The following is a 22,680-nucleotide window of genomic DNA, read 5'->3' on the forward strand; positions in this document are numbered from 1 at the left end:
ACTAACAAATTCAGGAAAAAATAAAGATCTTATTTTTTTTATTGATCGCAGCCTTTGCGATTTGCAGATGTCCGTTTGAACCCGGTTCAGCGTTCTGCCCTACTCACAGTTGCTGCGGTTCGCAGACTCTGTGCGCTGCTCGCGCTCCAGCTTCATCTGCTCTGGCGGCGTGTTGTCGATGTAGGCCTTGCCCTCGGTCAGCAGCTGCTCGCCCATCTTCAGGATGACGGGGAAGTGGTCGCTGGTGTAGGTGAACTGGTCCGGGGTGATCTGCAGCATGGCCACGTCCTCCAGGATCACCTGGTGGAGAAAAGCCCCAGAGAGAGAGCAGCGTGAAGCACAGATACTACAGGGGTAAAACAGGTCACAGGAAGGCTGTGCACTTATATTACAAATAATATAAATCGAGTTGAAACCTTTATTATTTTTCCTTATTCAGAAATTCCTTATTCTTCATTATTTTAGATTTGAACATTTTCGGAAAGAAATGCTGAATAAATGCATCATGTTTTCAAACTAAAAAGTAAACTGTTTCCATAACCGAGGAGCCCTAGGTCACCGTAGTCTATCTGACCTTCTCAAAGTCCTCCTTCTCCTTCTCTGGGTTGGTGTCATCGAAGCGCATGATGAGTTTGCCTTTGAAGGTGACCTGGTAGTGCTGGTTGAGGAGGGCTGCCTTGGCGTGGCCGATGTGCAGGTACCTGATGAGAGAGGGACATCATGACCGTTAGAGCCAGAGAGGAACTCATTAATAATAATAATGAGTTGGTTAAATACGATTAATAATTGGTAATAATAATTGTTTTATTATTTACAAGGTTTAAGGCTTTGAGTCTAAAATGCAAACTTTAGTTGTGTATAAATTATAAAAACATTGCTATATTATAGACTTACTCCAAGAAGTGTTACACTCACAGAAAATAATAAATAAAAAGGAGTGACACTACAATGATTATCTGGTGATTTGGTTGTCAATGCAGAACTACATGCCATACTGGAATGCATGTAACTGCAACACAACGTAACTGTACAGCTCCTAAACCTTGGGTGGATGTATTGGAGCTCACCCGCTGGCCTCGGGGGGGAAGCGGACCACCACCTTGCCCATCTCCGCGCCCGGCAACTCCACAAACTTCCCCAGATCTTGCTTCTTCTCCTCAGACTATCGTGGAGAGGCAAGCAGCACAAGGGAAGAAGAAAATTCAATCAGGGTTAGGGTTAGGACCGGAGGAAGATGAAGAATGGGTGAAGGCTGGAGTCATAGGACCTTGTTGCTTCGTTCATATTGCTTCGTCTGCCGACAAGTCACTTCAGCATCAATAGACACTTATTTTGATGACTTACTGCTAGCTAGCATTATACATTATTATATTATATTAGATATATTCTATTATTATACATACAGTGCTAGCTATGTATTAAGTATCCATACAATGCTAGAAATGTTAAATATCCGCTGTTCTATGCAAGGTTTACAGCGTTATCGCATTCATGCTGCAGTAAGAATTTTACACAAACAAGCTTATTATGATCCCAACTCCAGGTCATTGGTTGTCTTACGTTGGCTTTGCGAGGTGGAGCTTTGCTATTGGCCCATTTCTTGCCCACATCCACAAAGAGCCCCTGGGCGCCCAGGAAGGAGAACCAGCGGTTGACGTGGGAGAAGGCGTTGGCCTGGCCGGACCACTCTGTGTTCCCTGGAGGGACGGGGGGAGAGAACACCGCACGTGAGGATCCTGAGGCTGTGCATCTGGCACTGGTGATCCTTCTGGACAGAGTGACGGACCTTTGAGTGCAGCCCACACGCAGAGGTCGGCCAGGGTCAAGGCATGACCCACCAAGAAGGTCCTGAGGGACAGAGCCTTCTCCAGCTCCCCCAGAGCCAGGGCCAGGCCTTTCTGACTACACAGACGGCGAGAGCTGAACTCCAGCCAGTGGTCCACCTGCAGAGCCCGGGGACAGACCACACAGTTCGGAAAAACTGTTTTCCACTAGCGATGCATATATATGGTATTTTCGGAATATATGGAATGATTTTTATCAATAACTTTCTGCTTCTCATGGCCAATAACAACCGATAATTACAGTTCTTTGTATTTTTAAATATATTTATTATAAACAATTTAATCACAACCGCGGAAAGAACTTACTAATAGAAAGGTTATCTGTTATGGTAAACACACTTCTGTGTCTTTTCTTTGCATGCTCTTGATTAGCCATACAGCAGCACTTTAACGACAAGTACTGGTCAAAACCTGCCTGTCTACTACTTGATGCTGCCCGAGGGGGTCTTAGGGCACCTCGACACCAGGAGGAGCCGGGGATCGAAATAGCAAACTTCTGCTTACAAGTCAACCCGCTCTACCTCATGAGCTAAGCCAACCCTACAGCTCATAAATGGATTCCTCCAGACAGCACTTTCTCGTGATATTGTTGTTAAGCAAATACTTGTTAGTTACTCGAATAAAACATGTTCTTAAACCTGGTTGTGACAGCCCTATTTTGAAACGTTACATGGTGGAGCTGAGAGAGAGCATGGTGGTACAATCCCACAATAAATAGTCGAGAAACTAGCTTTACTTGCTCACACTAAATCAACATTATTTTTGGATACAATCGTTTCTCGTGTCTTGCACACTTTGACAGTGGTGGTCACTCATGGGCCCCTCACCTCTGTCTGCTCCATCATATTGGCTCCATAAAGGCCCATGGCAGGGGCCACCCTGGCCAGGTAGCGTGTGATGGAGTTCACATCACTGAACTGGACCGTACTAGACAGGAGAGCAGAGGACACACACCAGTTGATGTATCTCTAAAACCCTATATAGACTAGCTGGTACAATACAAAGCTAAAAGGTCGATTTATGTACCGGATGTAGGTATAATGAACAAGGTAGGTATGCAGTATCAGGTCCATTTTCTGAAGATGGGAAGTTTTATGACTGTTGTTTCTGAATATATATGATTCATATGGTCACTGACATATAGGGATAGAAAAGTATTTTTAGGACCTGGGGATGAAAACACTTACTCAGACACATGAAGCTTTGTGTCCTTGCCCTCTTCTACTGACAAATTCACGCTCCCTTTTACATGCTCTGCTGCCAACAATGCCCCTAAGAAAATACACATGAAAAAAATACATTATTAGTCCAAATGTAAACTACTGATATTCTTTAAGAGCCTATATTGTCATTGTGCATGCTATGTGCCCAAGACACCCAACTGAGTGTATTGCCCTCGGTGTTGTGACAGTAAACGTTAAACTGATGGCATGTAACCTATTATACAACTTCACAAACCAGATTGGTGGCTCGGCGTGCAGGATCAAGCCCGTTATGCAATGTATGTTATGAACCCTAGCCCTGCACATTAACATGACATTATAACTTATACATTAGGTGGTCGACATGTGACCATTGCAGTAATAAGTTATGCATTTATTACATGAGGATAGGAACGTTATCTCATGGCCCCGTAGTTTTCTGATGCTTGCGTCAGCCAGCAATACTCAATAGAGACACTAGGTGTCGCACTTTTACGCGCTACCAGCATAGCATTTACACAAACACTGGCTTGGCACTTTATAAAACACCATAATATACATTAAGATAAATAACAGTGCAGAGACGAAGACAAATGTACGAGGTTGGATAGTATTCGTTTATTATCCAGCTAGAATTACACCCGTCACTTGTTGTGGTTGATATGCCACGACGACAGGCATGTTTAGTGCATGGCTGGCAAGCTAACCGGTCCCCTTGTAATACTCAAACAGCAAACTGCACCAGCATAACCCTTAGCACTACATGTGGCATCATATCAGACATGGGCCAGACACAGACACTCACCCAGAGGCGGGTTGCTGGGATTGATGGTGAGGTTTAAAGCCATGCTCTGCACTTCCAGTTGCTCGCTGGGACAATTGAGTGACGGGACCGACGGTTTCGGACAACCCTTCTTCACTCGTCAAGGTTTAAATTCTGCCCTCCATCGCCCCCTCTTGGGGGTTTATAGTATGAATCCTTCGCAAAGAGAAATAACGCAAAAGCCCGCTGGTTTCGCTTCAGCATTGTTTGGGATCAGGGTCCGTGACAATGACACCATGGCATGTACGGTCTGTGTAGGCTACTTGAGGAGTTATTTTTAGCGATAAACGAATAAATGAAATTAAATGTTCGTTGGACATTTTTCATAACCTTTTATTGGCTGAACTTGAACGGCAACAGCACATACATGTCCAACTGCTGAAATACCTGGCGCTGAGCTAGTTGCTTATGAGTCCACAGGCGCTCTTTACTGATTGGTCAAAAGCCGCAGGCGCTCGGAAAAAGACGCTCTGAGGACACGCACCGCTTTCTGCTTCGGATTGTGAAAAGGATTGACAAAGCGTCTTCACCAAGCAGAGAGTTTAAGAGGAAAGACTATTCTTAAATCTAAAATGTTTAATATTGGTGACGTTACAGTGGAATCACCCAATTTTGAAAATAATAATACGAATTTGAAGAGTGAGAAGCTAGGCCGATTGAGGTGTTATATATTCTAGTTGATACTATGCAACAGAAAACAAACATTTACAAAAGCTGTGTCAAACCTTGTTTAATGTTAAAGGATGCATACAAGAGGTACAAACATATGGAACAAAAAAAAAATACATATGTGACCCGCATACCGGCAAGTTAATTCGGGATCGAGAATGTTACAGATTTCTTTATACTGGGAAAAAAAAAATATAGGCCTACGCTGAAGGTGTTTAATTTAGGTAGGCAAAATAAGGTAGTAAAAATCTCCATTCTGTAAACAAAATGGTAAAATGTCATTGTTATTGTTATTGGCCACTGCAATAGAGTAGGGGTTATTTGAGATTCAAATATTTTGTATAAAGTTCGGATTAGATATTATTTGGTTACATATTTGTTTCCTCTTATTATATTTAATGATTGAAATTTGCTCGGATTTATTTTATTAAATGTGTGCATAGCAAAAGACAGCACCTTGCTAAGAGCAAATTTATTTTTCATATAGAATTTGCTTTATAGTGCATGCAAGGCTTCATCTTTTTGTGTTGACGGAAACATGTGCACATTATTTCTATCATCATTAGTCTGATTATCAATCTAAATCAATAATTGACTCTTGCAAAAGAAATGTCATAGTGCATTATCTGCCATACATTACAAGAAAATAGGAATCTGTTCAGTATATAGCAAAATAAAAAAATCTAAATTCATTGGTATAGGCTTGATATCCGTTATCGATTACAGATCAGCATCAATAACCTTAAATTTGCAAACTATTGGTTGCCCCAGTGTATGTCAATGGCCAACACTGAAGTTTAAATGTTGTCACGTTAAAGGTTTGTTCTGAGAAAATAATTGTCTGCACTGAACACACACAGTTCAGTGCCATGTTCTAACAAATTATACACGTAAACTTAAACTTATCCCAATTATGGTGCGATACATTTTTGGTAACTCTGGTCCTCAAGGCGCTCTGTGTGTGTTTGTTTAACAATGACTACTGAATGTCACGTTCAATGAGTGAGGGCCTATCTATGGACGTCATACCCCCTGACTGCAGTGCAAAAGGACCACTCAGGGTTTGTTGGACGGTTTAAGGAAGCGCTGAGACTTCTGCCTCACCATCTTGTACTGTTGACAGGCCACCTGGGCTTGTTCTATGGATGCCTGCAATCTCTGTGGAACACATCGCAGCGCCAGGTAAATAGAATACCATTTACTACATGCACACACACAGAAATGCAAACAAATGGAAAAAGGTATGACAACGTGGTGTCTCTCTGATGCTACATTTGTGTGGAGGTGTGGATGCAGTACCTTGGCTGTGTTCTGGTCCTTGAGCTCCACTACCCTCACAGGATCCTGTCCACTTTTCCTGGAGAGCATCATCTTATTTTGCTCCTGGATTAAAGAAATACCAACGCCTTTACTAACGACAAGTCAAAGTAATGCAAAAGAGTAGATTAATTTATAATACAAGGATTCAACATTTCTATTGGATTTGCAAGTTCAGAACAAGTTCTGCTGGGTGGAAATTTTCATGCGTGCTGTAGAGGTAGGAAATACTCAAGTCTCAAACACTAAAACATGAAATCCTGTTTCAATGTTTATTTTTGCACGTGTGTGTGTGTGTGTGTGTGTGTGTGTGTTGTTCCTCATTCAGATCATGGGGTCAGTTCCTTTGTACCTTGCAGTAGAGTTGCAGTGTTGTCCCGGCCACCACAGGAGGCCTGTTGAAGTTCTCAAACAAGTACTCCCAGTCCTTGTTGAAATGTCCTACAAAGTCAATCTCCCTCACACACATCAGCCTCCTGGTTGCATAAGGGAGAATGGAATAAGCGGAAGTTAATAATACTGGTAATAATAATAATAATAATATTATTATAATTATTATTAATATCAATTGATATTATAAATTATTAAATATATGAAGAATAATGCATTGTACAAATTGTAAAATAACTGATTCGGTATCTGTTTTGCAGAGAATATGGGGGAATAATAATAGAACCCCAAAATACAATAGGGTGCCCGCACATTGTGCTTAACTATCTAATGATAATACGGTGAGTCCAATGCTGCTGGAGGACGGGTCCGGACGGGTGTGTACCTGTTTGTGACGATGATGTTGGTCTTCCTGTTTCCAGGGTAGAGACAGTGATCTCTGAACACCTCTCCTTCTAGCTGTTTGATCTCTGATTTCTGAACACACAGGTACACAGACCATTACAAGGAACAATCTCACAATGCGGTTCTCTTTGGTTAATATGGGAGAGATAATACTGAAGATATCAGTGTGGAAATTGTTCAATTCTGTTCATTTTTGGCTCATTATTTCTGGCTAGAGGTCTCATAGAATGCGTTTGAGGGCCTTGGCCACACTGGATACACATTTGGTTCTATAAGAAGGGTTGGATGATGAAGGAAGTTGAAACGGAGAACCCCTCCAATCCAACTATGCAAGTACTTTACTCATTACCACACTTAAAGACGAATTAGTCAGACATATTAGTTACACAGAGTACACAACGGAGACAAAATGGATCAAAATAAATATGTCTTTCTTTTATATTTATTGAATATTATATTTGAACACAAACTGAAGTTACAAATGTCACAAAACGAGGGACTCTGTCTTGCCAGTACAGTAAGCCAGTGTGTATATTTACACTGATAAGCTTGAAGGCAACTTAAGGGTTCATTAATATACATGTATATACGTCATCTGCATCACTACACCCTGCCCTTGTTGGAATGAAATCTGATTGACTGTTGTCATGCTATTAAAGAGCCAGTGAACCCAAAACCATATTTTTATTTGTTTTAAACATGGTAATTTGTCTTATATGATCGTCAACACAGTAATCTACCCCATTTTATCGCTTACTGGCATTCCCTTTGTGACGTCTGAGAGCCTTTTTGAGGCACTTAAGGCTTGGTTATTGTCGGACGTCAAAGTAACGCAATGACCACGCAGTCATTTCAACGCAGTCATGAACCTGTTTTGCTTCTGCGTCAGGCTAGGTGAGCGGACCAATCACAGCCCTTGCTGCTGCGTCGCCTCGACGCAAGGTAAACGATTACGGGAGGCGTACGTCAGGCTCCTGCGGTGGATGCAAGGAAGGTACGCAAGGACGTAATGGGTCTGTATCCCCCTTGCGTTGCGCCAACATCCAACCATAACTAAGACTTTAGACGTTACAACCAAGGGTGTCAACGGCATCTTGGTGTGTGTGGATGATAAAGCTCTGTCTGAGCAGCAAATCTTTCAATGTCGGTGTCTGAGGGAGGGTTATGCATAGCAGACACCTTTATGTGGCCTTTCACGCTTAACTCAACAAGGTAATGGATAAGTAGGACAAGTTGGCGTGGGTTGTAACCATGGGAATAACGTGCCCCCGTCTTTCCTAAAACTCACAACCTAAAATGCATTTTTGTTTTTTCATCTCAGAGTTTTTGAATTCTAGCTGAAACCGGCGGGTTCACTGGCTCTTTAGCAACAATGGTTGTTATAGAGCGTAGTTTCACTATCATGGTTTAGGACAAATGACGGAAAGGATTTAGCAGTGTTTTGAGCTGATCTTTTACAGAAATATTGGTTCAAGTCTACAGAAAGACTGCACAGGTCCATGCTTAGAAAGTATTTTATTCAAGGCATGTCACTTCATGGAGAAACAAATCATAAACTCTTGTAATAAGCTACACTTCTTTACCAGTGTTTCCGAAAATATATATATTAAAAAAATACAAAAAAGTTGAAAGCAAAGGTGAAAATGATTCAGAAAATAAGTTAGGGAGAGAGAATACTTTGGCATGCAGCAGTCCCAAGTGAAGGAGTAAGTAAAAGATTAGCAAAGTATTTACTATCGGTTCCGACGTCTGCATGCTACATTCAAAACAAATAAATGAGCACAAAGAGCACATGTTGTATCTAGCTGGTCTTTCAAAGCTTTAAAAGCACTTTAAAAAAGCAACAACTCTACGAGTGTCTATTCCTCCTCAGGCTGCGTGAAAAGCAAAGAGAGAAGGAACAAAGGACGGGGTTAGATCAGGAAACACAGGAAAGCAACACAACAAGCTGAGAGCAAGCAGAGATAGAAAATACCTGACATTCCAAGATTTGTTAGGAAATTAGCTTTCCCTTTTGCCTATTTTCAGTTTCCTAGTTGTTGTTTGTTTTATTATTTTTTATTTCCCTTCACTTAAGCCCTAGATGTTTCCAAACTCTAGTCCATCTGTTTGAAATGCATTCGTAGCAGTATCCTATTTTAAATTCCAAATGAAACACGAGGCTGAATGAATACGCTACAGGGCGTCGACCATGTCTTCAGTTGAAGGCGGTTGAGGGCGGCCGTGCCGAAGGAGCACAGGGCAAACGTACCTGGAAGAGGTCCAGACCCTGGGCCTCGCTGTGGTTGTAAGGTCTGATGATCCCGTCTTCCCTGATGAGCCGCACCGGCCGCAGCTTGGTCACCTCCTCAGTCGACTCGGCAACCCTGATGGAGCACACGCAAAGACACACACAAAGACCACACACACAAAATCAACTTCTATACTCCAGCCTCTTATCAACATAGAACCTAAACGCCATCAGCTAACATGGCAGCCCTGTCATGTGTGGCTTCTACTGCTTTCTATTGTCCAACAATTAAGTAAAGTGAATGGACTCAATTGTAAGGTCTAAAGACTACAGAAGAGAACATCCTGGTTAAATCAATGCAGCTGCTGAAATTAGTTTAGGACCAAATATATGCCCTTCACGCTGAAAACCGTTATGCAAAGCAGGTTATGCAAAAACGTCGGAATTAAATCGAAGTAGATGAAGAACTTTGTGCATTCAACTCTCCTGTGTTGGTGCATTGCTATAGCTCTATGTTCTGGGACAGCCAATCGGATATCAGAGAACAACTGATGTGAAGTTGGTTTGGGTTTAACAAGCAAGTCCGACACATGAAATCAAATGAACATCTAGAATGCCATTTAGTTAGATCCTGGAACTTATGCTTTTTTAAGAGGTTGTGCCCAGAGCCTCGACGGTGTGATAAATAAAATAAAGAAAAAAATGATTCCAATCCAAGACTGTGCTAATGCTGCATCATTCAAGGGAGGACGGGCAGTATAGCAGTGAAAAGTGCTTTTGTAAGAATAGCTCACCTTGCATTACCTCTATGTTGGAGGCATGGAACAATAATTTGAGCAGGTTATCTAGAACTGTGCGAGTCGTTAGGCTTTGTGAAGGGTGAGTATTTAATGGAAGATGGAGCTTTAGTATTGTGGAGTGAGTGAGTGGCTGGGCTTTTCATGGACAAATATCACTGGGAGAGACTGAGAAATCAGTTCTTGAAATAATTTGGGAATGCGCGGGGGGGGGGGGAGACGTGCTGATTGGTTCATGATGCCCTGAGCAAAGTTCAACGGACCGAGTGATTCACATAATATCTGATGGCTTCAGAATTGCACCATGTTCACTAAAGACAAAGCATAGACCCATTAGTTCGTCCATCTACCTAAGGCTGGGTGTTATGGCTACAATATGAGTTTTTAGACATTTATTATGATATTGCTCCACACTGGGATGTTAAAGATATAACAAGTATGACAAATTGCAAAACAAAATGAGTTCTCGTAACCTCATTTTTCAAATACAATCTTAAGTATTACTTCTGCAAGACAAATTAAACTGAGTTTGTGAGAAATGTATTGAAATGTATTTGTAGAAACAAATAACTAGCTAGTGCTAACTAGGTGTCTAGGTATCTTTCCTGCAAGTGCAAGGATCAATTATTCACGCCAGACACCAAGTGACACGTCCTGGTTCTAAACAAGGAGGCTGATATAACGACACGCATGTCGAGAAGGCCAGGCCCTGTCTGGTCTCTCCTGGAGGCAGGCTGCCTCCATCTCACGATGCTAAGAGCTGGGAGTGGTCAGCAGCAGGGTTATTATGAGAGATGGATACAAGGTCAAGCATAACTGTCAATGCTTCTCCGGGGCGTTTTAGCTTGTGTGCATGATAGAGCATAGCAATACACAACGATGTATGACTGGGATTCAATGCCCACACAATGCCCGTGCACTTACCTGGCTCTCTGCCAACTGTGTATGTGTGAGATGACATGCACAGGTGTATCAAAGCAAAACAGGGGTCGGAAGAGTTTCGAGAACTGAAGCTGCACGCCTTTTTACACTGGACTTCTGTTTTTACAGAGTTACTGCTGTGTTTTAAAGTATCCCTATGAATGTTTATGGAGCACTAGCTCGAAGCAATACAGGGACACACAAGCCCTCCTTGAAGTGCTTTGTTGTTATTTAACTTCTAGAGCTGATAAACGTGCAAGGAGTGCAGCTTTCATGTCAATCCAGAGCACGAAGAATGCGAACATCATTGAAGCACATTGCAAATACTCACACAAGAATACAACAACAAAAAAAAAAGAAAACTTTTGGAGACATTAACTTATGAAAGCAAAAGTGAGAGCAGAGAATGCCAAAGTTAGTGACATAAGTCTGCACAGATAGGACAAGGCATGGTTACGGCAGACGTACAAAGACAACAGACACCTTGTAAAGATAGACAAAAACAGTGAAAAATAACACAAGAAAAACCCACTGAATAACTAAAACACTGTAAAGAATAACTAATCTATGGTGCAAACATCAATGTTAATGCGAGGATGGCTTTAAATAAATCCACATACACAACACTATGGAAAAATAGCTCGAAAAATACTGAACATGAAAGAATATATTTAGCTTTCTAATGAGGAGAATTGTGTTTGAGTTCCTACCTCTGGATTCCCTGGAAAGTGCTGCTGGCCATGTCAACGATGCCCCCCGTCGGCCTGGCAACCACGCCCACCAGCCCCTTCCCGATGCCTTTGAAGAAGCCAGCAGCACCCTCCTTCATAGCCCCTGCAAATGGGATCGAATTAGACATTCTTAGGACATCTTACACTACATCATGCAATTATATACTTTGAGTTGTAAATCACACAGAGTCGTAAATGGCCTGCATTTATGTAGCACTTTTATCCAAAGCACTTTACAATATTGTCTAACATTCACGGCGGAGTCAACCATGCAAGGCGACAGCCAGCTCGTCGGGAGCAGTTAAGGTTAGGTTGCTCAGGGACACCTCGACACTCAGCTAGGAGGAGCCGGGGATCGAACTAGCAACCTCCAGCCAACCCGCTCTACCTCCTGAGCTATTGCCGCCCCTACTTATCGTTCAAAAAACACACACAAATGTCACACCACACCACACCACGTGTGGTGTAAAAGGCCAGGACGATGGACAGGACTCCTAGTTGTGTTTAAGTGAGTGTGCCGCTGACACCTACCCTCCACCGGTTTGGTGACGATGCCCGTCACTCCTCCTACCACCCCCTGTGGAGACAGCAGAGAACCAGCAGTTTACCATCAAGCAGGCGGAAGCATCAACGTCCCTGGGTGCTATCGACGAGTAGGCCCATTCGTAAACAGCGGGTGAGTGGTGAAGGGAAGCCATGCTACCTTCAGGAAGCCCTTGCCTCCCTTGGCCAGGCTCTCGCCGAAGTCCTTGGGCGGCCGGTTCATCTCCTCCCTGCGTTTTTGCTGGTACTCCTTGTCCATGGTGATGGCTGCCAGGCCTTTCCCCACCGAGCCGGTGATCCTGGACACCATGCCAGCAGCGCCCCCTAGTGGGCCGACAGGATGGTACCGTTATTAAGGTGTAACCTAACATATAAACTAACATTACTGATTTTTGTATTTTAATAGATATTATGAATAACATAATATTACTTTTTGAAAATAGTGGATATGAACATCTTCAAATATCCTCTGTGTGTGAGGTTAAAGTAGTATGACAATAACAAGGGCTGACAATGTTACAAAGGTAAACCCAATTAGCATCTTGCTCATATTGTAGGTAGAAAACCAGCTTCCAGGTGCAATATTACACATCGTCTTTAATCCTATATGGAGCAAACATATCTATATATATGGAAAATATGGAGATAAATCAGTATATTGACTTCAAAAGTCACCTTTTGTAATTTCTCATGCTTTATCAGTCTGCCACCATAAGGTAATTTATCACTTTTTTTCCCCAGCAAATATTGATTTAATCAATATAGCAGCATGTTATGGATTGAATATGATCTAAATGGTCCAGCGACAGCCCTAATAAGAACCATAGTCGTATTGCTGAATTGAGTGTTCCCGTGTGCCTGTGAATGTCAGAGGGTTGGGTGAAACGTGCCCGCCTCGACCAGAGGCTTACCGACGGTGTGACCCAGCAGACTGCGCACTCCGATCACAAAGCCCTCCGCAAACTCCTCAGGACCCTGCACCGCACCCTGGGGACGAGCACGGCCACGCACGCGCGCACACACACACACACAGACACACACACACACACACACACACACACACACACACACACACACACACACACACACACACACACACACACACACACACAGACACACACAGTTACCACTAATTCCATGGTCCATACATATCCAAAGGAAGCCGCCCACTGCAGTAACTGTGTGTAAATCTGTGGGGCTTACCTGGAAAGGCTCATAGAAGAAGGCCTCTACTCCTTCGGACAGGCCTCGGATCATCCCAAACGGATTCCCCAAGACATCCAGACCCAGGACCAGAACGTACATCTGCTTCAGGAACTGCAAGAGATAACACAAATATGAACACTGCAGCACTGGTCTGTGCACATCAAGAGCTGTCAGTGCTTCTAAGAGATGTTAGGATGATGATGATCTTAGTGCGGTGAATCACCTGTTCGCTGTAATGGCGGATCACCGCCCACATCAGCTTATCCCTGTGGTAGAACTGGTAGCGGACCTCAAAGAAGGCCAGCCTGTAAGAGAGAGGACCACGACAGGGGGGGGGGGGGGGGGGGGGGGAGACAGAAAGGGAGGAGCCCCCTTGAGTGCTTTTTAAAGGCAAACATAGAAGCACTAGCAACACCCGCTAGCCCGATTCAAACATTCAGACGTATATTCATATTCATATTCAAGACTCACTTGAATATGAGGTCGTCCACGTCGGTGAGCGTGGCGCCGATGCTCTTCAGCAGCAGGTTGAGCGACTGGATGGCCACCATGTTCTGCCGGCCCGACTCGTCCCCGCCGGAGCCCAGAGAGAGGCTCAGGTGGAGCTGCAGGCCCAGAGGAGGATATTTGAGATCTGGTGTGTGTGTGTGTGTGTGTGTGTGTGTGTGTGTGTGTGTGTGTGTGTGTGTGTGTGTGTGTGTGTGTGTGTGTGTGTGTGTGTGTGTGTTTACCTTAATGGGGGAGATGTGGAAGTGCTCAAAGAAGTTGAGTCCTGACGTGTCCGTCATCGAAGCCTCCATCAGCTCAGCCTGTAGGGAGTCCAGATCCCTCTGGATGAGTTTGGTCTGTGGGACACACACACACACACACACACACACACACACACACACACACACACACACACACACACACACACACACACACACACACACACACACACACACTTATTTTTCTCCAGCAGAAGCGCCCCAAGGCCATGAAATGCGCCGAGCGGGAAAAAATGATGATGATATTACAAGACGCAAACAAATGTATGTACTAATTTGTACTGCAAGAGTTGTATGTCCAACTAATTAATTATATGTGCAACTAATGCAGTACAAATTAAGTCACACAAGAGTAATTTGTGGCGAACAAATGTTATACATTCACTGAATATAAGATTATAGGCAAAAAGGTTTTATTAATTATATTATGCGCTCAGAAATTTGTTCCATTTAACGACTGGGGTTTCCACATTATTGCTATGGGTTTGATTACAACTAGAGCTTAAGCGTGCGGAACATGCGCGAGAAAACTCTAGTTTTACTGATGGTGCTCGAATCGAGCTGAAACAGGGGGCTCTTATACTTCAAGACAGCTCTATAGTTCCAGTGTACAGTATGCTGTCTATTTATCCAGGGTACATATCCTACCTTCTGACTGTCAGCTCGCCCGTCCGTGGCGGGGGTGAAGAGAGCCACTATGGCAGCCAGGAAATCCTGGTCTATCTTCACAGCCATCTCCTGCACCAGAGCCATGAAGTACCTGCACCACACAGACACACAGACACACACACACACACACACACACACACACACACACACACACACACACACACACACACAGACACACACACACACACAAGATGCTCAGCTTGTTTATAATTTAATCATAATAGTTATTACTATCACTTATTAGGAAACCGGAGGAAAGTAAATGGTATGCTTGTTGTGTATGCAGGAGTTAATTAAATATTTGCAGTAAGATTTACTCCATTTTTCCATTTTTGAATAAACAGGAAAGCTTACTTGAACTGCATGACATGACTGTGTTCGTTGAACCGTGTGATGATGGAAACATCAATGAATGGCTTTGGTTCTGTTTGAATAACACAATTACAACCATATTATTATTCATGATACGTTATGATTATTGTCAACATTTCTGGTTGATACACAGCAGAATTATTTCTTTTTAACAGTGGTGACGATCCCAAGAATCAGAGGGGGAAGAGTGAGAGAAGATCAGGACTGGGATATGGAAGCTGGAGTGAGGGGAGGGAGGGTGAGGAAAGAGAGAGAGAAATAGAAGATCAGGCCTGGGATATGAGTGAGAGAAGGGTGAGGAAAGAGGGAGAGAAGGAGAGAACAGGACTGGCAGATGGAAGTAAGAGTGAAGGCCAGGTTAGGGTGAGGAAAGAGGGAGAGAAGGAGAAGATCAAGACTGGCAGATGGAAGATGGAGTGCAGCTTAGGGTGAGGAACGAGGGAGAGAAGGACAAGATCTGAACTAAGCTACGGGAGATGGAAGTTGGAATGAAGGGGAGGGAGGGTGAGGGACGAGAGTGAGAAGGAAGAGATCTGGACTAGGATATGGGTGATGGAAGTTGGAGTGAGGGCAAGGTGAGGGGAGGGTGAGGGAGGTGATGAATGGGGAGGGGTTCAAGGGTACGTGGTGTCTTTATAACCTGAATCCAAAGCGATTGACTTTGGAGGAGGGACAGGATGGAAGACGATGGGGAATATTGCACCAGGAAGCTGGTTGTCCACCTACAACATGAGCAAAAATATGTTACTTATACTTATACAATAATACATATGTTACTTAATTACTAGTTAGTTGGATGTCTAACTGTTAAAAAAAATTACACTTAACTGATGGCGTGTGTGGGTGTGTTTGTAGACTTGTGTTTTCCATGTTTGTGTGTGTGTGTGTGTGTGTGTCTAACCTGCAACCAGTGGAGCTGTGCTCGAAGGCTTCTCTGGTGCGGCGACTGTTTGAACTCCACCTGTATCCCGGACAGGAAGTTCCGCCTCACAGCACAGGAAAAGGGCGCGCGCATCACCATGGGGATCTTTCCAAAGTTCACCTGCCGGCCAACCAGATCCCAACGCAATCATCCAATCAATTGACAGTGGATAGAGCCTAGAGAGGCCGTAGTTCGCACCGGTATGTAGGGCTGCTCAATTATGGAAAGACTCATAATCACGATTATTTCGGTCAATATTGAAATCACGATTATTCTAACGTTTATTTTTGAGTTTGAAATCACGATTGAACCTGAGCATGTATTCTGCATCTCTCTTCAAAAAAAACCTTTGTAACTGAGAACTTCGAAATTTCCCTTCAAAAAAATACAAAAAATCTTCAAATAGAAAATTTTCAAATCAACAATAATGTACAAATATGTATCCAGCAATTTCTATAAAACATTGAATGAATAAAATAGATATTGTGATGAAATGTGAATAATTGCACAACCCTACGGGTATGCAATCTAAGGCAGAACAAAACAATTCTGGGTTGTGTTGGGCTTCTCTCACCTCTATGTTGGACTCCAGTTTGACCCAGACCGCCTCCTTCTTCCCTGCCACGTGGCTCTGGTAGGCCTTCTCCAGAAGGTTGATGTTCTTCTGGTTGAACGGCTTCCAGCGGTTCTTTGGCTTCATCTCCCATACCACGCCGGAGCTGCACACAACCCGCCATCTTGTCATCAGTCAAGTCGAGTGTTTCCCCATTTAAAGCGCTCTTTGGTCGCTACACAGCTATGGCTAAGCTTGATTTGGTGCTCTCCGAACCAATAAGAATAAATGATTATAACTAATGCATTTAAATACATTTAAATTATAGATATTAGAACAGTAAGAATCAAATATCAATACACACACATGTAGTGTGTGTGTGTGCGCTTAGGTCTGTTTGTGTGTGTGTGTGTGTGTGTGTGTGTGTGTGTGTGTGTGTGTGTGTGTGTGTGTGTGTGTGTGTGTGTGTGTGTGTGCGTGTCGTTACGGTGGACATCCGTCCATGCATACTGAAACGAGGACTATGGGTGAGTCACTGTCAGAATGAGGGGTGTTGAAAGCCACCCGCTCACCTGGTGATTCCGACGTAGGCGATCTCCTGCCGGCTGGCGTTGTTGACCAGCGAGAAGCCCAGGTTCTGCAGGGACACGTTCACCTCCTGCTCAAACTGCTCCAGCTCCTCCGCCTGCCGCGCCTTGGTCACCACGGCAACGTCCTCCGTGAACAGCAGCACGCGCTGGCGCCCGTCCAGGAAGGAGACCCAGTGGGCCTGGGAGAGGCGGTCGTACGTGAACTGACCGCACTCGTCCTGGAGAGAGGGGGAGGAAGAGGAGGAGGAGGAGGAGGAGGAGGAGGAGGAGGAGGAGGAGGAGGAGGAGGAGGAGGGGGAGGAGAAGGAGGAGGAGGAGGAGGAGGAGGAGGAGGAGGAGGAGGAGGGGGAGGAGGAGGAGGAGGAGGAGGAGGAGGAGGAGGAGGAGGAAGAGGAGGAGGAGGAGGAGGAGGGGGAGGAGGAGGAGGAGGAGGAGGAGGAGGGAGGAGGAGGGGGAGGAGGAGGAGGAGGAGGATCATGGGTAGAGGAACCAATATGGACTGATAGTCTGACCATCATCCTCCTAGTTAATTTTATTCAGGCCGGAATCCTTCCTCTCCCGAGGGCGGGGCCTGTCTGACTCGTCATAATCGTCGACACTTTATGATAAACATCAAAAAACGTATCAAGTTAAACAATGTGTAGCTGTCACTTCCTCCCCATCCAGAGGCTTTCAAAAGCCTTTTCAGGGCTGCAGTTTGTATTATACGTTTCCAGGGCATTGAAAAGGGTTGTATTTCACGCACCAGGTATTGAAATGCAAGATGAATTCCCCAAAGCAATAAGGCTAGAGATGCCATTTTTGGTCAGAAATGAGCCGTCCCGTCTCAGTGTGAGCGGGCCTCACCTTGACCAGGTCCAGCTCTCCAGAGTGCTCCAGGCAGCTCCAGCTCAGCTTGCGGACGCCCGCTGGGTCGTCCCAGGCGAAGCGCTGGGCCTTGCCGGGCTTCAGTTCCCGTACCGCGGACTGCCCACTGTGGAGGGGGGGAATAGAGAAGTTAGTGGAGCATCATAAGCCAATTTACATTGCATTTCTGGTACTTAGCCACTTTATAATTTACAATTTACACTTTTATAATTTACATTGTTTTTCAGATTGTTTTGTTGTTGCATTAGTACTTTTGTCCTTTTTTTATGCATTGTATTGTATTTTTATCCTGTGTTTTTCCACTGTTGCAGGGCTGTTGCACACAACAAACTAATTTCTCCTACGGGGATTAAAAAGTTGTATCTAATCTAATCAAATTGACAATATTATCATGCAAATTCAACATTGCTGTTTGCCCTCGTGTGCTCGACTGTGCTGAGTTAACCGTCGGTCATAGGGTGATGTGTTCACAGTCTACGCGTGTCACGTGAGAGCCGCTAACAGCAAGCGGTGAGCCGGGAGATACTGTGTAGTGGGCGGGGCTAACCTCTGCTTGTAGCCAATGGTAAGCCACGGGGTGTGGTTCACCACCAGAGCCGGGCTGGCTCCGTCGTAGTAGTCGGTGAAGCTGATGACGGCGGAGTGGTCCGTGATGCTGACGTCGACTATGACCCCTCCGCACTACACAGACAGAACCACACATAGACAACATACACCTCAACACAGCTCTGCAAAGCGCATAGCCACACCGACACCGTACATCGGAACACAGTAGGTAGAGTTGTTTATAATTATATCATTTTACAGGCCGTTTGTATAAATTATTCGGACGGTTTGTGGTTAATACATCAAAAGATGATATAGAGCTTTTCTTGGGTAGGTATGGAACCCATGTTTGGCAACATGGAAACAGGCTAAAAAACAGTTTCTACCCCAGGGCTGTTATTTTTCTAAATAATGCAGAATTATAAATTATTGCATTATCATACCAATCTGACCTTTAAAATTGGCTAACATTTTTAAATATATATATTTGTTTTTGAATTCTTTAACATTCTATATATTATATTTTTTAAAATAACCCTTTTCTAATTTTGTTTTTGTAATATATTAATTATTATTAATATATATATATATATATTTTTTAAAGCACTTATTTTGAGAGCCTCTACCCCAATGTCGTTGACAAAAAAGAGATTCTGATTCTGATGTGTAGCAGAACTCTCCTGGTGGGTTATCCTATGGGTGATGGCCGTTCACAGCAGGGGGTTACTGACCACGTCCATGCCCAGCAGGGTGCCGCTCTCCTGCCGGTTGAAGTAGAAGGACTTGGAGCTGGACTCGGAGCCCACCACGCGCACACACAGCTTCACCGTGCCGCTCTCAGGCCACAGGGGCAGGCACTGGGAGGGGGGGAGAGGAGGACATGGAGGAGGGCTTCTCTTGGGGTTTGTACATTAAGGAGAGGACAAGAGCAGTGGTTAAGACTGATTCTTTAGGATCGTCACGGTGCAATCAAACCCGTCTGAAAGCATGCCTATGAATAGAAGGGGGTTGGATCCAGACTTACGCTGGCATAAAAAGAGAAATAGATCAATGTTCACATTTGCTATAAACAAGAGAAAGATCTTTGATCATACATCAGTCATTAGGGATCTTGCTAGTCAACTATGGAACCCGCTTTGACATGTACAAGGCTGTGTCACTTTTTTCTCTTGATAATGATACATCACGATATATGGGATAAAAAATGACAGTGAAAAGGTAAATTGCTGGATTACTGTCTTTATCCATGGTAAAAAACTGAGGTTGTCAGTTATTGTCTTTAAAATAATAATTTAATAATCATTCATATAATAATTGATATTTGGCGCCAGTGTATCGATTGTCCTATCACACGAAGAAGGGCGACGATATCGCCGTATAGATGTCTGTTCCCCGCCCTGGTCGCAGCAGGGCAGGGCAGTAGCAGGGTCTGCTGTGGCCGTACTGACCTCGGAGGCAGAGATGTAGTGCCACCTCACGTCCCCAGAGCCCTGGCCCTCTGGCACCTCGCCCACCTCCAGCTCGTACGACGACTTGTTGATCAGGGTGTAGAAGGGACTCATGGTCACGATGCGCGTCAGGTTGAAGCTGCTCATCTGGATGCTCACCCCCACCTGGAGCGCACACACGCACACACACACACACACACACACACACACACACACACACACACACACACACACACACACACACACACACACACACACACACACAGACAGACAGACAGACAGACAGACAGACAGACAGACAGACAGACAGACAGACAGACAGACAGACAGACAGACAGACAGACAGACAGACAGACAGACAGACAGACAGACACGTTAGGATGCACAGTGAACGGCCTGGCATTCATCCTTGTTGTTTTAACCCTGTTTGTGGTTGAGTGTGTGCGTGTGTGTGTGTGGTTGCGTGTGTGTGTGTGTGTGTGTGTGCGTGAGTGTGTGTTAACCAGCAATAGGAACAACCAGTGTCTTTAAAATTGTTCACATGAAGAATAAAATGGCCTTCAAATCAGATCACTCTCTCATTGACTCTCCAGACTTGTATCATACTTTCTTAATTTAGCCCCTCCAACATTGACCCAAAATATTCCTATCTATTGTGGACAGATACTGAGCCTGATATTATTTGGCAGCAGGGTGTTTGTCAGGTGTCAGTGTGAGGGGGTGCAGGGGGTTACCAGGTAGTCCAAGGTGCTGGCGGGACAACGGACACAGCCGTAGCTGCCCACCGTGTCCAGAGAGAAGCCATCGGACAGTGCGCTGGTGGACACACTCAGCTGGATCTGTGGGGGAAAAGAATCGCATTCAAATCCCTCCCTTATGAGTGTAGGCAAGCCCGCAAGCCCCTTCAGCATTTAGGGCTGATCCTGATGTCGATTCTGCCAAAATGTTGCGACAGTAGTCCAGCAGTCTTGTTGACTTGTTTGAGGTTGTTTTTCAGGAAACGCTCTATGCTTCTAATATGTAACACGTTACTGAAACCAAAAATGATACGTAATTTAAAGCACAACAACAAAAGTAACACGCGTCATAAATATTACGCGTTATATATGTAATATATTACATTTGTAAGTAACTTGCCCCACACTGACTGAATGCAACAAAAGAGGCATGCAGGTTGACATATATATACGTATATATATTATTAAAGCTCTAATCAGGTCCCCTGCTGTGATCGCCAGTTTAATAAAATAACCTTTCTAACCATCGGTGTCTCACGCACCTTGTTCTTGCTGAACATGTTCTTCTTGCGGAAGGAGAAGAGGATGACGTCGCGGTAGTCGGCCGGGTGCTTGACCGACTCCTCCTCAGCGCGGTACTGCAGCACCCGGGACGTCTTGTTGATGATCCAGTAAGGGCTGAAGAGGGACAGCAGCGTCTGGCCCTGCGCCTGCACCAGGTGCACCCCCACGTCCACCGTCAGCTTGGGGTCCGAGTCGCAGGTGAAGCACAGCGAGAGGAACTCGGGCATGCCCTGGTCGATGCGCAGGTGGCCGTGCCACTCGCGGCCCTGGTACTTGATGAGCACCAGCTCCATGATCTCCCCGCTGACGCGCGCGTTGAGCACGTCCGAGCTGCTGCCCTCCAGCAGCTTGTGGAACTCGGCCGAGCCCTGGAGGACAACAGCGGGCGCCCTTTCATCATTCATGCTGCTTTATTTACTGACATTTATATACACATGGCAACTTCAGGCCACCAAACTCAACAAATCAGTATGGGGTGCTAACTCAAGAGATGCCCTTGTTTGAGATTTAATATAACCATAGCCCCATGGGGAGGCAACTCATCTTTTGACATTTTGTCTTTTTTAGTGAAATTCCGTTTCCATCCATCAGAAATCTATATGTCGACTGAAAAAAAACTCTGGCCGCAGTGGCAGGCATGTAATAAGCCTGTCAAATAATTTGATTTGACCCAAATTAAATTAAGGCCAATTGCTTCAAATGTATCTTACTCTGGCGTCCTTCTCCAAATTGCCTACCCGGTATTTAAGATGTGCATGTTAGCAATCTGTAATGTTAGCAATCTGATATGAATTAAAATAACATACTCAGGTACTTCCTAAATGAAATCAACCCCAAAAGGAGACTGCTTAATTCTCTAAATTAACTTTGAGTTAGAAATGAACTGCTAGTTCAAACAAGATCAACTAATAATCCTCAGAACACAATAGCATTAAGTCAAAAGCTTATTTACATTCAAAACTGCAATGAAGGCTACAAAATAGCATGCATCTCGAACAGACTCCAACTGGCCGTCTGAAGCGGGCGTCTAGCGGTGTGTTCCAGATGCCTCGCACAACACCAAGAGTTGCAAGAGTTGCAAAGGCGGGAAATCTCCCAGCCTTTCTTGCAGCATTTCACAGAGGAAGGCCATCTTTTGGTCGGTGTTCAGCGAGGCTGCCCAGCGTTGGCCGTCCGTACGCTGACAACAGAAACGGGGGCTCACCTCCAGCAGGTAGTGGACGGTGTAGGGCAGCAGGTTCCGCAGGGTGGCGGCCGGGTACAGGTGGATGATGTAGGCCGGGTCCCACTCGTGGTCCCCGTGGTTGGTGATGTGCCGCAGGTCGTCGGGGGCGGCCAGCGTGCTCACCATCAGAGGCAGGAAGCTGCTGTCGCTGGCCGGGCACTGCAGCTGGGCCCGCACCTCCGTGCTGCGGTGCACCTGCTCCTTCCAGGAGATGCAGGTGGCCGAGGGGCCGTACTGGCCCTGCAGGGGCCCCGCGGGCTGCAGGAACAGCTGGGCTCTGGAGGAGGACGTGGAGGGGGAGGTTTGATAATAATGAGACTATTGGTGGGGCTGGGTAAACTC

The 22,680-nt window shown here is 44.9% G+C and overlaps 2 protein-coding genes across 10 annotated transcripts in view; both read right to left on the reverse strand.

The window, feature by feature from the left end:
- eprs1 (glutamyl-prolyl-tRNA synthetase 1) overlaps positions 1-3,983 on the reverse strand; it is a 30,250-nt gene extending 26,267 nt beyond the window's left edge. For all 7 annotated transcript variants that reach the window (XM_030377391.1, XM_030377398.1, XM_030377397.1 and 4 more), the window contains exons 1-8: positions 3,852-3,983; positions 3,032-3,116; positions 2,672-2,771; positions 1,787-1,943; positions 1,561-1,697; positions 1,068-1,162; positions 575-701; positions 108-300 (exon numbers count right to left, since the gene is read on the reverse strand). In XM_030377391.1, coding sequence (XP_030233251.1) covers positions 108-300; positions 575-701; positions 1,068-1,162; positions 1,561-1,697; positions 1,787-1,943; positions 2,672-2,771; positions 3,032-3,116; positions 3,852-3,894 — 937 coding nt within the window. In that variant the 5' untranslated portion in view covers positions 3,895-3,983. The remainder of the gene's footprint in view (positions 1-107; positions 301-574; positions 702-1,067; positions 1,163-1,560; positions 1,698-1,786; positions 1,944-2,671; positions 2,772-3,031; positions 3,117-3,851) is intronic.
- Positions 3,984-4,583: 600 nt separating this feature from the next.
- The window catches only part of vps13c (vacuolar protein sorting 13 homolog C), a 61,232-nt gene continuing 43,135 nt past the window's right edge, over positions 4,584-22,680 (reverse strand). For 2 of the 3 annotated variants that reach the window (XM_030377388.1, XM_030377389.1), the window contains 26 exons: positions 22,318-22,615; positions 21,092-21,481; positions 20,547-20,651; positions 19,813-19,977; positions 19,096-19,221; positions 18,366-18,499; positions 17,798-17,924; positions 16,934-17,169; positions 16,383-16,527; positions 15,788-15,928; positions 15,527-15,608; positions 14,869-14,938; positions 14,494-14,605; positions 13,810-13,923; positions 13,550-13,683; positions 13,302-13,383; positions 13,076-13,189; positions 12,784-12,859; positions 12,033-12,196; positions 11,861-11,906; positions 11,309-11,432; positions 8,902-9,016; positions 6,631-6,722; positions 6,208-6,331; positions 5,838-5,921; positions 4,584-5,696 (listed from right to left, as the gene is read on the reverse strand). In XM_030377388.1, coding sequence (XP_030233248.1) covers positions 5,595-5,696; positions 5,838-5,921; positions 6,208-6,331; positions 6,631-6,722; positions 8,902-9,016; positions 11,309-11,432; positions 11,861-11,906; positions 12,033-12,196; positions 12,784-12,859; positions 13,076-13,189; positions 13,302-13,383; positions 13,550-13,683; positions 13,810-13,923; positions 14,494-14,605; positions 14,869-14,938; positions 15,527-15,608; positions 15,788-15,928; positions 16,383-16,527; positions 16,934-17,169; positions 17,798-17,924; positions 18,366-18,499; positions 19,096-19,221; positions 19,813-19,977; positions 20,547-20,651; positions 21,092-21,481; positions 22,318-22,615 — 3,502 coding nt within the window. In that variant the 3' untranslated portion in view covers positions 4,584-5,594. Of the gene's footprint in view, positions 5,697-5,837; positions 5,922-6,207; positions 6,332-6,630; positions 6,723-7,074; positions 8,525-8,901; positions 9,017-11,308; positions 11,433-11,860; positions 11,907-12,032; positions 12,197-12,783; positions 12,860-13,075; positions 13,190-13,301; positions 13,384-13,549; positions 13,684-13,809; positions 13,924-14,493; positions 14,606-14,868; positions 14,939-15,526; positions 15,609-15,787; positions 15,929-16,382; positions 16,528-16,933; positions 17,170-17,797; positions 17,925-18,365; positions 18,500-19,095; positions 19,222-19,812; positions 19,978-20,546; positions 20,652-21,091; positions 21,482-22,317; positions 22,616-22,680 lie in introns of those variants that run through there. The other variant, XM_030377390.1, reaches the window with a different exon arrangement.

This window comes from Gadus morhua, chromosome 14 (genome assembly GCF_902167405.1).
Source record: "Gadus morhua chromosome 14, gadMor3.0, whole genome shotgun sequence".
In the NCBI taxonomy this organism is placed as follows: Eukaryota; Metazoa; Chordata; class Actinopteri; order Gadiformes; family Gadidae; genus Gadus; species Gadus morhua.